The sequence below is a fragment of the Hyla sarda genome, chromosome 10, assembly GCF_029499605.1.
Source record: "Hyla sarda isolate aHylSar1 chromosome 10, aHylSar1.hap1, whole genome shotgun sequence".
Classification (NCBI taxonomy): Eukaryota; Metazoa; Chordata; class Amphibia; order Anura; family Hylidae; genus Hyla; species Hyla sarda.
Genome location: NC_079198.1, coordinates 61,184,497 through 61,199,567, shown reverse-complemented (window position 1 = coordinate 61,199,567; position 15,071 = coordinate 61,184,497). Strand labels below are relative to the sequence as shown.

At 45.5% G+C, this 15,071-nt stretch overlaps 1 protein-coding gene across 2 annotated transcripts in view; it reads right to left on the bottom strand.

The window, feature by feature from the left end:
- Positions 1-14,854, bottom strand: part of LOC130293862 (beta-2-glycoprotein 1-like) — a 76,574-nt gene extending 61,720 nt beyond the window's left edge. For both annotated transcript variants that reach the window (XM_056543053.1, XM_056543054.1), the window contains exon 1: positions 14,760-14,854. In XM_056543053.1, the coding sequence (XP_056399028.1) occupies positions 14,760-14,829 (70 nt within the window). In that variant the 5' untranslated portion in view covers positions 14,830-14,854. The remainder of the gene's footprint in view (positions 1-14,759) is intronic.
- Between the last annotated feature and the right edge of the window lie 217 nt (positions 14,855-15,071).

The following is a 15,071-nucleotide window of genomic DNA, read 5'->3' as shown; positions in this document are numbered from 1 at the left end:
TGTCAAAGCTACATCTGGGTTGTGGATATGTTTTGCAACTCCTGATTCCCCAACTCCCTTCGACGTCTTGGACGTTTTCAGTCTCTCACCTCACAGTAGTTTAGCACAAGCGTATAGATAGATATGAGAGGTAACTGTTTCTCCTGTTAAAGTTCCCATAAACTTTAGTCAAAAGTCCTCTATCTGGCAGCAGCTTACCCTTCCTCTTGAACACATGAATATTTTGGGGTTTCAAACTATGGATTGTATAGGACAAAACAAAGCTTATTGATTTACACAGCATCAAATCTTCAGCATATGCAGTACATGTAAGCATACTCTAATAGTGAGGCAGAGTGGTAAAGCAAAGAAAGTGAGTACACACACGGCATATATAAAAAAGAGCTTTTAGCTTAGCTTCATTTTTCAAACTAGCAATGTTTTCCCTTATCCACAAGAACGGGGATAACGCACTTATCCCCCATTGATCAAAAACAGAGGAAACTTGTCCCTTCCAAATGAAAGAACTGGTTGTGGGCAGTCATTGCCCTATTCATTCCCCTGGGACTTCAGAACATTGCCGAGTGGGGGACAGTTTTTCCCCCAACAATCAGCTTGTTATTCCCTATACTGTGGATAGCAGGTATCTTTGTGAGTTGGGAATACCCCTTTGAATCACACAAAACAATTAGAACCTTACCGTCTGCTTGTAATAGTTGGATCAACAAAGGCTCTGAACTTTGCTCTAGGACTCTAAAATTATTTGTCTCCCTAACACATAAAGGCAGATTTAATTATTTAGCACAGAAGTGCTGCTATGTTCTTTTAAGGGAAAGAAAATCTCTTGATCTTTTAAACATTTGTGCAATACTAATATCTCTCACTAGATGTCAATGGAATCTCTAAACAAACCTCCATTTACCTTAGCATTGTGCAAGATCAGAATAACATTGCTAAATAATGCTGGATTGGAAGAACATGTGACTACTGAATGTATTAGTAACCAAAGATACCAACAGTGGGCTGCAAAACTGTTCCTGCTCATCAACACAGCTGGCAGCATCTTACAACATTACAAGATTTCCGTATTCACCTAGCAACAGAACGGCAAAAGTTGCATTAATGAACTCACTGTAACATCCCCCTTCCATATATCAAGAAAATCTACTATAGCTATGGTACAGTCTAAAGCAGAATTAGTTTTGTTATATATCCCAGTAATAGGGATGTAAACTAGTAAGGGATTGTAACGCCAGTGGTGAAGTGGATCCGCTGAACCTGTGTGGATGATGGCGTGGGCCATACCAAGGAGCAGAGTCTAAGGTGCTGCTGGTTTTCACCAGAGCCCGCTGCACAGCGGGATGGACTTGCTGCAGCAGGCGGCACCCAGGTCGCTACCCCTGATGCGACTCTTCCACACAGGCAGCCGAGGTGAAACATGGCACAGGAAGGATGTGGCAAACACGAAATCAGGACAGGCAGGAGGTAAGGGCTGGCGGCACAGTAGCAAGGTCAGGTCATGTAGCGAGAAATCAGAAGGCAGGCAGCACAGGAGCAAGGTCAGGATACGTAGCAAAAGAGGTCAGGTACACGTCAAGGCAAGACACAAACGGAACACTTTCTCTAAGGCTGTAGTGGCACAAAGATCCAGCAGGGTTCAGGAGGAAGTAAGGAACTATATAAGGTCAGTGCCGGACATGTACTAATTAAGGGTGCACTGGCCCTTTAATTCTCAGGGACAGAGAGGACGAATGAGGCACGAGGAGAGTGGGGTAAGGAACGGGCAGCAGGCTACGCGCGATCGCACCCTGACATGCGAATCGTAGCGCTGACAGAAGAGGGGGTGCGCTTGTGGCCAGCACGTCTGACCGCAGCGCCAATCATAACAGGGATTAGGGTTTGTGCACATGGCAAAACCTTCACCCACATGCAGCACTGCGCCGCGACTGTTTCAAAGCCATGGTCAATGGTCCTAAAGTCCTATTGATTTTGAAAACAGGAAAAGAACCACTCTCTTGTGTAGATTTCAAGTTGGTGCGAAACCAAACCACCTTAGTGGTATACTTACCTTCTGGGGTTATAAATAGGCGCAACTCTATGGTAGGTATAGTGAATAGACAGACGCTGCACTCTGACTTAATCCGGCGACACTCAGAAGCAGATTAATATAGCAAATGAAGGGGGATAGAAACAAAAGGAGGGTCTTATAGGTGCTGCTGCATAACTGGCGTGGGAATGACCACAGACCACGCACAAGACAAATAGACTTTATTTTTGTGTAACAATGGGACATTCTGCAAATTTTCCACCATGTGAACATACCCTACTGCTTCATTTCTCTAGCACAGAAGTTGAATACTTGGTACTGTTTTCTCACATCATATGGCTCATATGTGGGATTTTGAGCAAGCATACAATACATTTTTTTTTCAGTATTGCAAAAACTTTGCTGCTTTTTTCCCCCCAAAAAAACAAATTTCACAATACCTAAGCGCAAGTTTTGTGTTATTGCAGTATAGCCTATTTTGATGGAGCTGAGCCATAATACCGGCACAACACATGAATATTCCTGGACAGCTCCTTGAAAGAGCAGTCCCTGGGACCATATTTACTATTCATACTGCTCTGCTTGGACTGAATACATCCCATTAGGGTGATTGCACAAACATCAGACTTTTTCCATGTAAATCTGTCAGAAATACTGATGTGTTACAGCTGTATAGATTCACTATAAATCTCACCCCCATACACAAAAAATTGTGAACTCAATTACAAATCTACAACACAATGAGCATCTGCAGCTGCAGATCTTCAGGTAAAGTGTTCAGCTTATTATAATTTTTTTTTACCCACAGAAGTGCTGTCCCCCTCAACATTGCTGCCCTGGGCACAGACCCACAGGTGCTTAAAGGGGTACTCCGGCACTTAGACATGTTATCCCCTATTGATCAACAGTAATCAGACCCGGAGCGGACACGCTCTGGGGACTGATTATAAACAGGGTGCGGCGTGCAAGATCACGGGGGTCCCCAGTGGCGGGACCCCCGCGATCAGGCATCTTATCCCCTATCCTTTGGATAAGGGATAAGATGTCTAAGTGCCGGAGTACCCCCTTTAATGGTAAATACGGCCCTAGCAATCCTCCTAAAACCACAAATAAAAGTATGTCTGTCTACAATTACCACTTTCACAAAGACTGATACTATATACAAACAGAATTGCAAATCTACTATAGAGATATTGGATTGGAGGATGTATTTTTTGTTAACAACACCAGTGTAAAATTCGCTGGCATTTTGTATTTTACACACACACTTTGATGTATTATAGTTGATGATAAAGTACACCAGCAAATTTTTTGCTATTGGAATAAAGAAAATCAAAATGGATGGTTAGACAACCTAAAAAAGAGGGTAAATGTCTATATTTACTATACAAAATGTTTAATATTTGTAAATAATGACTTTTTAACTTCTGTATAAAATTACATTCTTTTGCGCAGATTTTCTGTTGTGTGTGTAAGGCATGTGCAAATAAAATACCCATCTATGTTCATCGGCCAGCTGCAGGAAAAGGCGGGTGATAAAAAAGTTTTTTTTTTTTATAATTCTAAATAATTGTAATAACAGTAAACCAAAACATATGCATTCCCTCTCCCTTGGTCTTCTTTATACCATATTGTTATCCTGCTAACTTGGATGAAGTATAAGAAATGTCTAAATTTGAGAATTCCACCCTGCAGTTTATACAGTAAGTATAGCCTATATAAACAAGAAAGCAGGAGTAGAAATATGTGGGTGTATCCTAGAATTTTTGAGAACAGTAATGTGATCACCAGTGAAAAAAAATTGTGTTTTCTGCAAAATAAAAATGAAATCACATGTACAAGTCAACCCATTATAATAAAGTATGAAGGGAATACATCTGGGTATATTTCAGCATATACTGTAATTAGGTCAACTATACTGATATTAACTTGAGTAATATGGTTAATATTACCCCAGTATTGTGAAATAACACTGGAAGCGTTTACACTTGAAATTAAGGGGTCTTAATGGCATCATTGACTACTAAATGCCCTACAGAGATTTGCCTGGATATTGGCTGTAATTGGAATGTTCTGGAGCTGTTATCAGCAGAATACACTTTCCTAGCTCCATCGTGTTTAGTGTAATTAGTTTCCTCATATTACTGGGGAAACCTCTGGAGATTGATTTTGTATACAGATTATATACATTGTTTGGGATCCATGAAATACAGTAGAAGAGAAGAAACGTGTTTCAAACCTCAGTTGCACCAAGCTGGAATTGTTTATTTCTAACTCCATCCTCCTCATAATAATAAGAATAAATATACAGCGGGGGGAAAAGTATTTAGTCAGCGACCAATTGTGTAAGTTCTCCCACTTAAAAAGATGAGAGATTCCTGTAATTTTCATCATAGGTATACCTCAACTATAAGAGACATAATGAGAAAAAAAATCCATAAAATCACATTGTCTGATTTTTAAAGAATTTATTTGCAAATTATCATGGGAAACAAGTATTTGGTCACTGTCACGATGCCGGCTGGCAGGTAGTGGATCCTCTGTGCCAGAGAGGGATTGGCGTGGACCGTGCTAGAGGATCGGTTCTAAGTCACTACTGGTTTTCACCAGAGCCCGCCGCAAAGCGGGATGGTCTTGCTGCGGCGGTAGTGACCAGGTCGTATCCCCTAGCAACGGCTCAACCTCTCTGGCTGCTGAAGATAGGCGCGGTACAAGGGAGTAGACAGAAGCAAGGTCGGACGTAGCAGAAGGTCGGGGCAGGCAGCAAGGATCGTAGTCAGGGGCAACGGCAGGAGGTCTGGAACACAGGCTAGGAACACACAAGGAAACGCTTTCACTGGCACTAAGGCAACAAGATCCGGCGAGGGAGTGAAGGGGAAGTGAGGTGATATAGGGAAGTGCACAGGTGTAAACACTAATTGGAACCACTGCGCCAATCAGCGGCGCAGTGGCCCTTTAAATCGCAAAGACCCGGCGCGCGCGCGCCCTAGGGAGCGGGGCCGCGCGCGCCGGGACAGAACTGACGGAGAGCGAGTCAGGTACGGGAGCCGGGGTGCGCATCGCGAGCGGGCGCTACCCGCATCGCGAATCGCATCCCGGCCAGAGGCGGTATCGCAGCGCCCCGGGTCCGTGGGACCGACCGGAGCGCTGCAGTGAGAGGAGTGTAGCGAGCGCTCCGGGGAGGAGCGGGGACCCGGAGCGCTCGGCGTAACAGTACCCCCCCCCTTGGGTCTCCCCCTCTTCTTGGAGCCTGAGAACCTGAGGACCAGACTTTTGTCCAGGATATTGTCCTCAGGTTCCCAGGACCTCTCTTCTGGACCACAACCCTCCCAATCCACTAAAAAGAAGGTTTTCCCTCTGACCTTTTTAGATGCTAAAATTTCTTTGACGGAGAAGATGTCCGAGGAGCCGGAGACAGGAGTGGGGGGAACAGATTTGGGAGAGAAACGGTTAATGATAAGTGGTTTAAGAAGAGAAACATGAAAGGCATTAGGAATACGAAGAGAAGGAGGAAGAAGAAGTTTGTAAGAGACAGGATTAATCTGGCGCAAAATCTTGAAAGGACCAAGATAGCGTGGTCCCAACTTATAGCTAGGGACACGGAAGCGGACATATTTGGCGGAGAGCCATACCTTGTCTCCAGGGGAAAAAATGGGAGGAGCTCTTCTTTTCTTATCCGCGAATCTCTTCATGCGTGAAGAAGCCTGTAAGAGAGAATTTTGGGTCTCTCTCCATATGATGGAAAGATCACGAGAAATTTCATCCACAGCGGGCAGACCAGAGGGCAAGGGGGTAGGGAGGGGGGGAAGAGGGTGACGGCCGTACACCACGAAAAACGGGGATTTGGAGGAAGATTCAGAGATTCTGAAATTATACGAGAATTCGGCCCAAGGTAGAAGATCTGCCCAGTCATCCTGGCGGGAGGAAACAAAATGTCGTAAATAGTCACCCAAGATCTGGTTAATTCTTTCTACTTGTCCATTGGATTGAGGATGGTATGCAGAAGAAAAATTTAATTTAATTTTGAGTTGTTTACAGAGGGCCCTCCAGAATTTAGACACAAATTGGACGCCTCTATCCGAGACGATCTGCGTAGGCAACCCGTGAAGACGAAAAATGTGTACAAAAAATTGTTTAGCCAACTGAGGCGCTGAAGGAAGACCAGGAAGAGGGATGAAATGTGCCATTTTGGAGAATCGATCAACGACCACCCAAATAACAGTGTTGCCATGGGATGGGGGTAAGTCAGTAATAAAATCCATACCAATCAGAGACCAAGGTTGTTCGGGAACAGGCAGAGGAAGAAGAAAACCAGCGGGCTTCTGGCGAGGAGTCTTATCCCGGGCACAGATAGTGCAGGCTCGCACAAAGTCCACCACATCAGTCTCTAGAGTCGGCCACCAATAGAAGCGAGAGATGAGTTGCACAGATTTCTTGATGCCCGCATGACCTGCGAGATGGGAGGAGTGACCCCATTTGAGGATTCCGAGGCGTTGGCGTGGAGAAACAAAGGTCTTTCCTGGAGGAGTTTGCCTGATGGAGGCTGGAGAAGTGGAAATCAGGCAGTCAGGAGGAATGATGTGTTGAGGAGAGAGTTCAATTTCAGAAGCATCTGAGGAACGAGAGAGAGCATCGGCCCTAATGTTCTTATCAGCAGGCCGAAAGTGAATTTCAAAATTAAATCGGGCAAAGAACAGAGACCACCTGGCCTGACGAGGATTCAGCCGTTGGGCAGACTCGAGGTATGAGAGGTTCTTGTGATCGGTGTAAATAATAACTGGAAATCTTGATCCCTCCAGCAGATGCCTCCATTCCTCAAGTGCTAATTTAATGGCTAGAAGCTCTCGATCCCCGATGGAGTAGTTCCTCTCCGCCGGAGAGAAGGTCCTAGAAAAAAAACCACAAGTAACAGCATGCCCGGAAGAGTTTTTTTGTAGAAGGACAGCTCCAGCTCCCACTGAGGAGGCATCAACCTCCAATAGGAAGGGTTTAGATGGGTCAGGTCTGGAGAGCACGGGAGCCGAAGAGAAGGCAGACTTGAGTCGTTTAAAGGCGTCTTCCGCTTGAGGAGGCCAAGACTTGGGATCGGCATTTTTTTTGGTTAAAGCCACAATAGGAGCCACAATGGTAGAAAAATGTGGAATAAATTGCCTGTAATAATTGGCGAACCCCAAAAAACGTTGGATGGCACGGAGTCCGGAGGGGCGTGGCCAATCTAAGACGGCAGAGAGTTTATCTGGATCCATTTGTAGTCCCTGGCCAGAGACCAAGTATCCTAGAAAAGGAAGAGATTGGCATTCAAACAGACATTTCTCAATTTTAGCATAGAGTTGATTGTCACGAAGTCTCTGAAGAACCATACGGACATGCTGGCGGTGTTCTTCTAGATTGGCCGAAAAAATTAGGATATCATCAAGATATACAACAACACAGGAGTATAACAGATCACGAAAAATTTCATTAACAAAGTCTTGGAAGACAGCAGGGGCGTTGCACAGGCCAAAGGGCATGACCAGATACTCAAAGTGTCCATCTCTGGTGTTAAATGCTGTTTTCCACTCATCCCCCTCTCTGATGCGGATGAGGTTATAGGCGCCTCTTAAGTCCAATTTAGTAAAGATGTGGGCACCTTGGAGGCGATCAAAGAGTTCAGAGATGAGGGGTAAGGGGTAGCGGTTCTTAACCGTGATTTTATTAAGTCCGCGGTAGTCAATGCAAGGACGTAGAGAGCCATCTTTTTTGGACACAAAGAAAAATCCGGCTCCGGCAGGAGAGGAGGATTTACGGATAAAGCCCTTTTTTAGATTCTCCTGGACGTATTCAGACATGGCAAGAGTCTCTGGGACAGAGAGAGGATAAATTCTGCCCCGGGGTGGAGTAGTGCCCGGGAGGAGGTCGATAGGACAATCATAAGGCCTGTGAGGAGGTAGAGTCTCCGCTTGTTTTTTGCAGAAAACATCCGCGAAGTCCATATAGGCCTTAGGGAGACCGGTTACTGGAGGAAGCATAGAGTTACGGCAAGGGTTACTGGGAACCGGTTTTAGACAGTCCTTGGAACAAGAGGGCCCCCAACTCTTGATCTCCCCAGTGGACCAATCCAGGGTTGGGGAATGAAGTTGAAGCCAGGGAAGTCCAAGGAGAATTTCCGAGGTGCAATTGGGGAGGACCAAAAGTTCAATCCTCTCGTGATGAGATCCGATGCTCATTAGAAGGGGCTCCGTGCGGAAACGTATGGAACAGTCCAATCTTTCATTGTTTATACAATTGATGTAAAGGGGTCTGGTGAGACTGGTCACTGGGATGTTGAACCTGTTGACGAGAGAGGCCAAAATAAAATTTCCTGCAGATCCAGAGTCTAAGAAGGCCACAGAAGAGAAGGAGAAGGCAGAGGCAGACATCCGCACAGGCACAGTAAGACGTGGAGAAGCAGAGTGGACATCAAGGATTGTCTCACCTTTGTGCGGAGTCAGGGTACGTCTTTCCAGGCGGGGAGGGCGGATAGGACAATCCCTCAGGAAGTGTTCGGTACTAGCACAGTACAGGCAGAGGTTCTCCATGCGGCGTCGTGTCCTCTCTTGAGATGTCAGGCGAGACCGGTCGACCTGCATAGCCTCCACGGCGGGAGGCACAGGAACAGATTGCAGGGAACCAGAGGAGAGAGGAGCCGAGGAGAAGAAACGCCTCGTGCGAACAGAGTCCATATCTTGGCGGAGCTCCTGACGCCTTTCGGAAAAACGCATGTCAATGCGAGTGGCTAGGTGAATAAGTTCATGAAGATTAGCAGGCATTTCTCGTGCGGCCAGAACATCTTTAATGTTGCTGGATAGGCCTTTTTTAAAGGTCGCGCAGAGGGCCTCATTGTTCCAGGATAATTCAGAAGCAAGGGTACGGAATTGTACGGCATACTCGCCAACGGAAGAATTACCCTGGACCAGGTTCAACAGGGCAGTCTCAGCAGAAGAGGCTCGGGCAGGTTCCTCAAAGACACTTCGAATTTCCGAGAAGAAGGAGTGTACAGAGGCAGTGACGGGGTCATTGCGGTCCCAGAGCGGTGTGGCCCAAGCCAGGGCTTTTCCAGACAGCAGGCTGACTACGAAAGCCACCTTAGACCTTTCAGTGGGGAACTGGTCCGACATCATCTCCAAGTGTAATGAACATTGGGAAAGGAAGCCACGGCAAAACTTAGAGTCCCCATCAAATTTATCCGGCAAGGATAGTCGTAGTCCAGAAGCGGCCACTCGCTGCGGAGGAGGTACAGGAGCTGGCGGAGGAGATGGTTGCTGGAGCTGTGGTAGTAACTGTTGTAGCATAACAGTCAGTTGAGACAGCTGTTGGCCTTGTTGCGCAATCTGTTGTGACTGCTGGGCGACCACCGTGGTGAGGTCAGCGACAACTGGCAGAGGAACTTCAGCGGGATCCATGGCCGGATCTACTGTCACGATGCCGGCTGGCAGGTAGTGGATCCTCTGTGCCAGAGAGGGATTGGCGTGGACCGTGCTAGAGGATCGGTTCTAAGTCACTACTGGTTTTCACCAGAGCCCGCCGCAAAGCGGGATGGTCTTGCTGCGGCGGTAGTGACCAGGTCGTATCCCCTAGCAACGGCTCAACCTCTCTGGCTGCTGAAGATAGGCGCGGTACAAGGGAGTAGACAGAAGCAAGGTCGGACGTAGCAGAAGGTCGGGGCAGGCAGCAAGGATCGTAGTCAGGGGCAACGGCAGGAGGTCTGGAACACAGGCTAGGAACACACAAGGAAACGCTTTCACTGGCACTAAGGCAACAAGATCCGGCGAGGGAGTGAAGGGGAAGTGAGGTGATATAGGGAAGTGCACAGGTGTAAACACTAATTGGAACCACTGCGCCAATCAGCGGCGCAGTGGCCCTTTAAATCGCAAAGACCCGGCGCGCGCGCGCCCTAGGGAGCGGGGCCGCGCGCGCCGGGACAGAACTGACGGAGAGCGAGTCAGGTACGGGAGCCGGGGTGCGCATCGCGAGCGGGCGCTACCCGCATCGCGAATCGCATCCCGGCCAGAGGCGGTATCGCAGCGCCCCGGGTCCGTGGGACCGACCGGAGCGCTGCAGTGAGAGGAGTGTAGCGAGCGCTCCGGGGAGGAGCGGGGACCCGGAGCGCTCGGCGTAACAGTCACCTACAAACAAGCAAGATTTCTGGGTCTCACAGACCTGTAACTTCTTCTTTAAGAGTCTCTTCTGTCCTCCACTTGTTTTCTGTATTAATGGCACCTGTTTGAACTTGTTATCAGTATAAAAGACACCTGTCCACAACATCAGTCACACTCCAAACTCCACTATGGACAAGACCAAAGAGCTGTCGAAGGACACCAGAAACAAAATTGTAGACCTGCGCAAGGCTGGGAAGACTGAATCTGCAAAAGGCAAGCAGCTTGTTGTGAAGAAATCAACTGTGGGAGCAATTATTAGAAAATGGAAGACATATAAGACGACTGATAATCTCCTTCAATCTGGAGCTCCATGCAAAATCTCACCCAGTGGTGTCAAAATGATCACAAGAACAGTGAACAAAAATCCCAGAACCACCTGGGGGGACCTAGTGAATGACCTGCAAAGTATTGGGACCAAAGTAACAAAGGCTACTATCAGTAACACACTACGTTGCCAGGGACTCAAATCATGCAGACGTGTTCCCCTGCTTAAGCCAGTACATGAAGAAATAAAGACAAAAAAGACAACCGGGAGGCAGCGTCTCGTGTATTACCCTTGACAGGTGAGGGAACCAAAAAGTATGCTGAATGTACACCCAGGACTTAAGTCAGGGTGGCCGCTCACCTTAAAGTAGAAGAATTGCGCATATCACCCCTTGATTGGGGTACCAGATAGAGTTGGATGAGCTGCCGAGCCTGATGGTCACAGGAGCGTGTCAACGCCCTGTAGGAACTGGAATACTTGTTAGAAAAAAAAAACAATGGATCCAGGTGCTGCTCTATCCAGGTATACACAGGATGCAGGTAAGTGTTCTTAATCAAGCAATTTTATTGTACACAAACAACAAAAGGATCATGACGCGTTTCGGGGTAAATTCTCCTTCCTCAGATGATCTGATCATCTGAGGAAGGGGAATTTACCCCGAAACGCGTCATGATCCTTTTGTTGTTTTGTGTACAATAAAATTGCTTGATTAAGAACACTTACTGCATCCTGTGTATACCTGGATAGAGCAGCGCCTGGATCCATTGGTCTTTTTTCTCACAAGTATTCCCCTAAGCCAGTACATGTCCGAGCCCATCTGAAGTTGGCTAGAGAGCATTTGGATGATCCAGAAGAGGATTGGGAGAATGTTATATGGTCAGATGAAACCAAAGTCAAACTTTATGGTAAAAACTCAACTTGTCGTGTTTGGTGGAGAAAAATGCTGAGTTGCATCCAAAAAACACCATACCTACTGTGAAGCATGGGGGTGGAAACATCATGCTATGGGGCTGTTTTCCTGCAAAGGGACCAGGAGGACTGATCCATGTAAAGGAAAGAATGAATGGGGACATGTATCATGAGATTTTGAGTGAAAACCTCCTTCCATCAGTAAGGGCATTGAAGATAAAACGTGGCTGGGTCTTTCAGCAGGTATTGCCCATGATTCATAGTGTTCATTGCATATCTGCATTATATATTACACTGTTATTTTTATAACTAGCAACTGAAGGTGTTAGCAACTTTCAGAATTACTGTTAAGCTACATGTGTTGGTAAACAAGTCAAAAGGGGTAGCAACTATAGACCTGTAAAATTACTTTTATTGGCATCCCTGACCTCAATTCGATACATGGTTGCTTCCCTGGCTGTATATTCATGATGGGCCTCTCCCTACTTATGGCAACTAAATGAAAACATGAAAAAAAGTAGCAGTTTGCAACACTGTGGTCTACATATGTCAAAAAGGGTTGTTTTTTTTTGGTATCTTTAAACCTTAAAGCATCACCTTTATCCTTGGCCATTCCTGCAGGTGGAGGATAGCTACTACAGAGACCTGATTTGCTTCAAAGCAACACAAGTTGATCTGTTTTTTTCCTGTTAAAAAAACAGTGGAGAACATGCCATGTAAACTAGCAAAGATCTAGTATCCATCTTGCAATTCCATTTCATTGATACAGGTGCTTAATGGTAAAGAACGACCATTGGAAGAACAACAAACAATTGGAAGGTTCGTTCCACACTGTAACCAAAATCCGACTGAGCTAGCCAACCAAAAAACCTATACCCAAGATGTAAGTAATGTGGAAGAAATGTACAAATATGTGGGTGCTCCAAGTCTAAAATATAAGGACAAAATATTCACAATGGGGGGAATTTAGCATTGTAGAGCTTTTTTTTGTCCATTTTTGAACAAAAACATTTGAAACAAAAAAAGAGGGTTTTTTTGCGTCTTTTTTTGTGCAAAATCTGATTGAATTCTTCATAGACATGTCTACAGTTAAGTTTATCATAGAGCACTTTCTACTGTAGAATTGAATTTATTAACTGCGTTTTTTTAAATGCAAAAAAATTAGCAAAAGCTCTTTTCTTGCTCAAATATACACCACCTCGGAGGACACGTACCAAAGTGTCAGAAAGCATCTGAGAAAGTAAAATAAATTTGGGACAGTTAGGACTACTACTCCCATCATGGACAGACTCTGTCCATGATGGGAGTTATAATCCAGGGGCTGAGGGGCAGATCGCAGCAGATCATTCTCCAAGCCAGCGGTACATGCTGCTACACTACGCTCCCCATTGGCTCCTGTATACAGCTCTCCTAATTCATAATCCCCGCCACCGGAGACAGGAGCTCTGATTGGTGAATAGCTTTTCACCAATCAGAGCCCCGATCCCCCGGAGGCGGGGATTATGAATGATGACAGCTGTATATAGTATTCAACACCGGGAGCGCAGTGTAGCCGCATATGCCGCCGGCATGTTAACTTAATAAATGCAGATTGCAGTGGGTTTCTGAAGAATGACCTGCTGCGATCTGCACCTCAGCCCCTACACTATAACTCCCATCATGGAGTCTGTCCGTGATGGGAGTAGTAGTCCTAAGTCCTAAAAGTCCCGCAGCCGGGGGATGTGCAAGTGCCATCTCTCAGCACTGTGGTACTACAACTGCTCCCATCATGGGACAGACTCTGTCCCATGATGGGAGCAGTAGTCCAAGGGCAGAAGGACAGATCAAAAGGGGGTCTCACTCCTGAGACCCCCTGTGACCTTTACTGCTCCACCCCCTAATGAAGATGTCATTAGGGGGCAGAGCTACACAGTCCAGGCCTGACTCTGTTCACATTATGCATTTTGCGTAATGGGAACAGAGCCATTCTGGCAGTGTGTTCCCAAACAGGGAGACTCCAGCTGTTGCTTAACTACAGCATTATGTGCACTGCATTATGTGCACTCTCCCCAGGGGAGAGCGTTAAAGAAATGTAACCGATATTTCTTGTTTTTCTTTTTCTTCTCATTTCAGATACGTGAATGCGGAGGACTACGTCAGATTCGGTGGACTGCGATGATGCGATGATGACTCTGTTCACATTATGCATTTTGCGTAATGGGAACAGAGCCATTCTGGCAGTGTGTTCCCAAACAGGGAGACTCCAGCTGATGCTTAACTACAGCATTATGTGCACTGCATTATGTGCACTCTCCCCAGGGGAGAGCGTTAAAGAAATGTAACCGATATTTCTTGTTTTTCTTTTTCTTCTCATTTCAGATACGTGAATGCGGAGGACTACGTCAGATTCGGTGGACTGCGATGATGACCAGCGTTTTTTAAATTTCAATAAAATGGTTAACGAGGGCTGTGGGCGAGTGTTTTAAAATAAAAAAAATGTGTCTAGTTGGTCACAGGGCCCTTGTGAAGCCACTAGACATTGTTCTGAATATTTTTATTAATAAATATTGTGAATATTTTGGGCCAGTCCTGATATTTTAGACTTTGAGAAAATGTGTAAAAGGAATCTGACTCTAAGATAGACCACAATAACAATAACATTCAGCTTCTAACAAATAGAACAAGTGTGTGCTCAGCTGACTGGCCAAGTTAGAGTGCATGGCCACATGAGTACCACTTTACTAAACAGTCAATCACTTCAATGGGGCAGAGATTCAGTTACCCGGAGCCACTACTATACAATGAACGGCACAGGGCTTCCCTTCCATACACTGTGCAGTGTGGGCTGCTGTACAGCTCATCAGTGGGGGGTTACAAGGTGTGGACAACCCGCCCATGAGAGATTGATGGCCAATTCCCGCTTCTATTGTACAAGTCTTTATAAAGGTGTCCTGCAGCACTATAATGCACATGTCAACAATCCCCACTGATGCTATCTTCTCACAAGTCTTAGTGACATCAACAGATAGATAAAGAAGCACATACAGTACCTTTCAAATATGAAGCAGTATATCTATTTGAAAGTGTAAATGTCCATACTAAACAGACTAAAGGACAGTGGTATTTTAAACAACCTGGGTTGTTCTATTTATTGATTATAAGTTAATATGAGAAAATGTTTAGGTCCTAAGTATCTAGACCAGTGTTTTTTTCAGCTCAAGTCTTTAAAGCTCACCAACAGGTCATGGTCACCCTCTAGATGACATGTCAAAAGTTTATAGAAGACGGTGACACTTCAACAAAAAGACAAAAAAGACAAAACTACATAAAGTGCAATGAAGAATCATACCCAGCTTTCCAGCAATCAGTCAATGGTAAAAAAGAGTAACCAATCATACTATACCTTGATCTCCAAGGACGGCATATAGAATGATGGGAATGAAAACAATTATGAAATATATTTTTTGTGTCATTTTTGGAATGGTCAATATCCAAATGTTGTCACTCTTCACTGGCTCATGTTTTGCAAGTGTGTACCTTTTTTATATATTAGAAATGTTACTCATTAACCAGTAACTAGTATGTAAAAGAACAAAATCTGTGTCAAAGGCCATGTTGACCATGGGCTCATCCTTCTGTTTTAGTCTTTGACCTCTCCCACGCTGTTAGTTTTTGAACAAAGAAATAACTGCATAAAAACATATCTAGGGTGGGT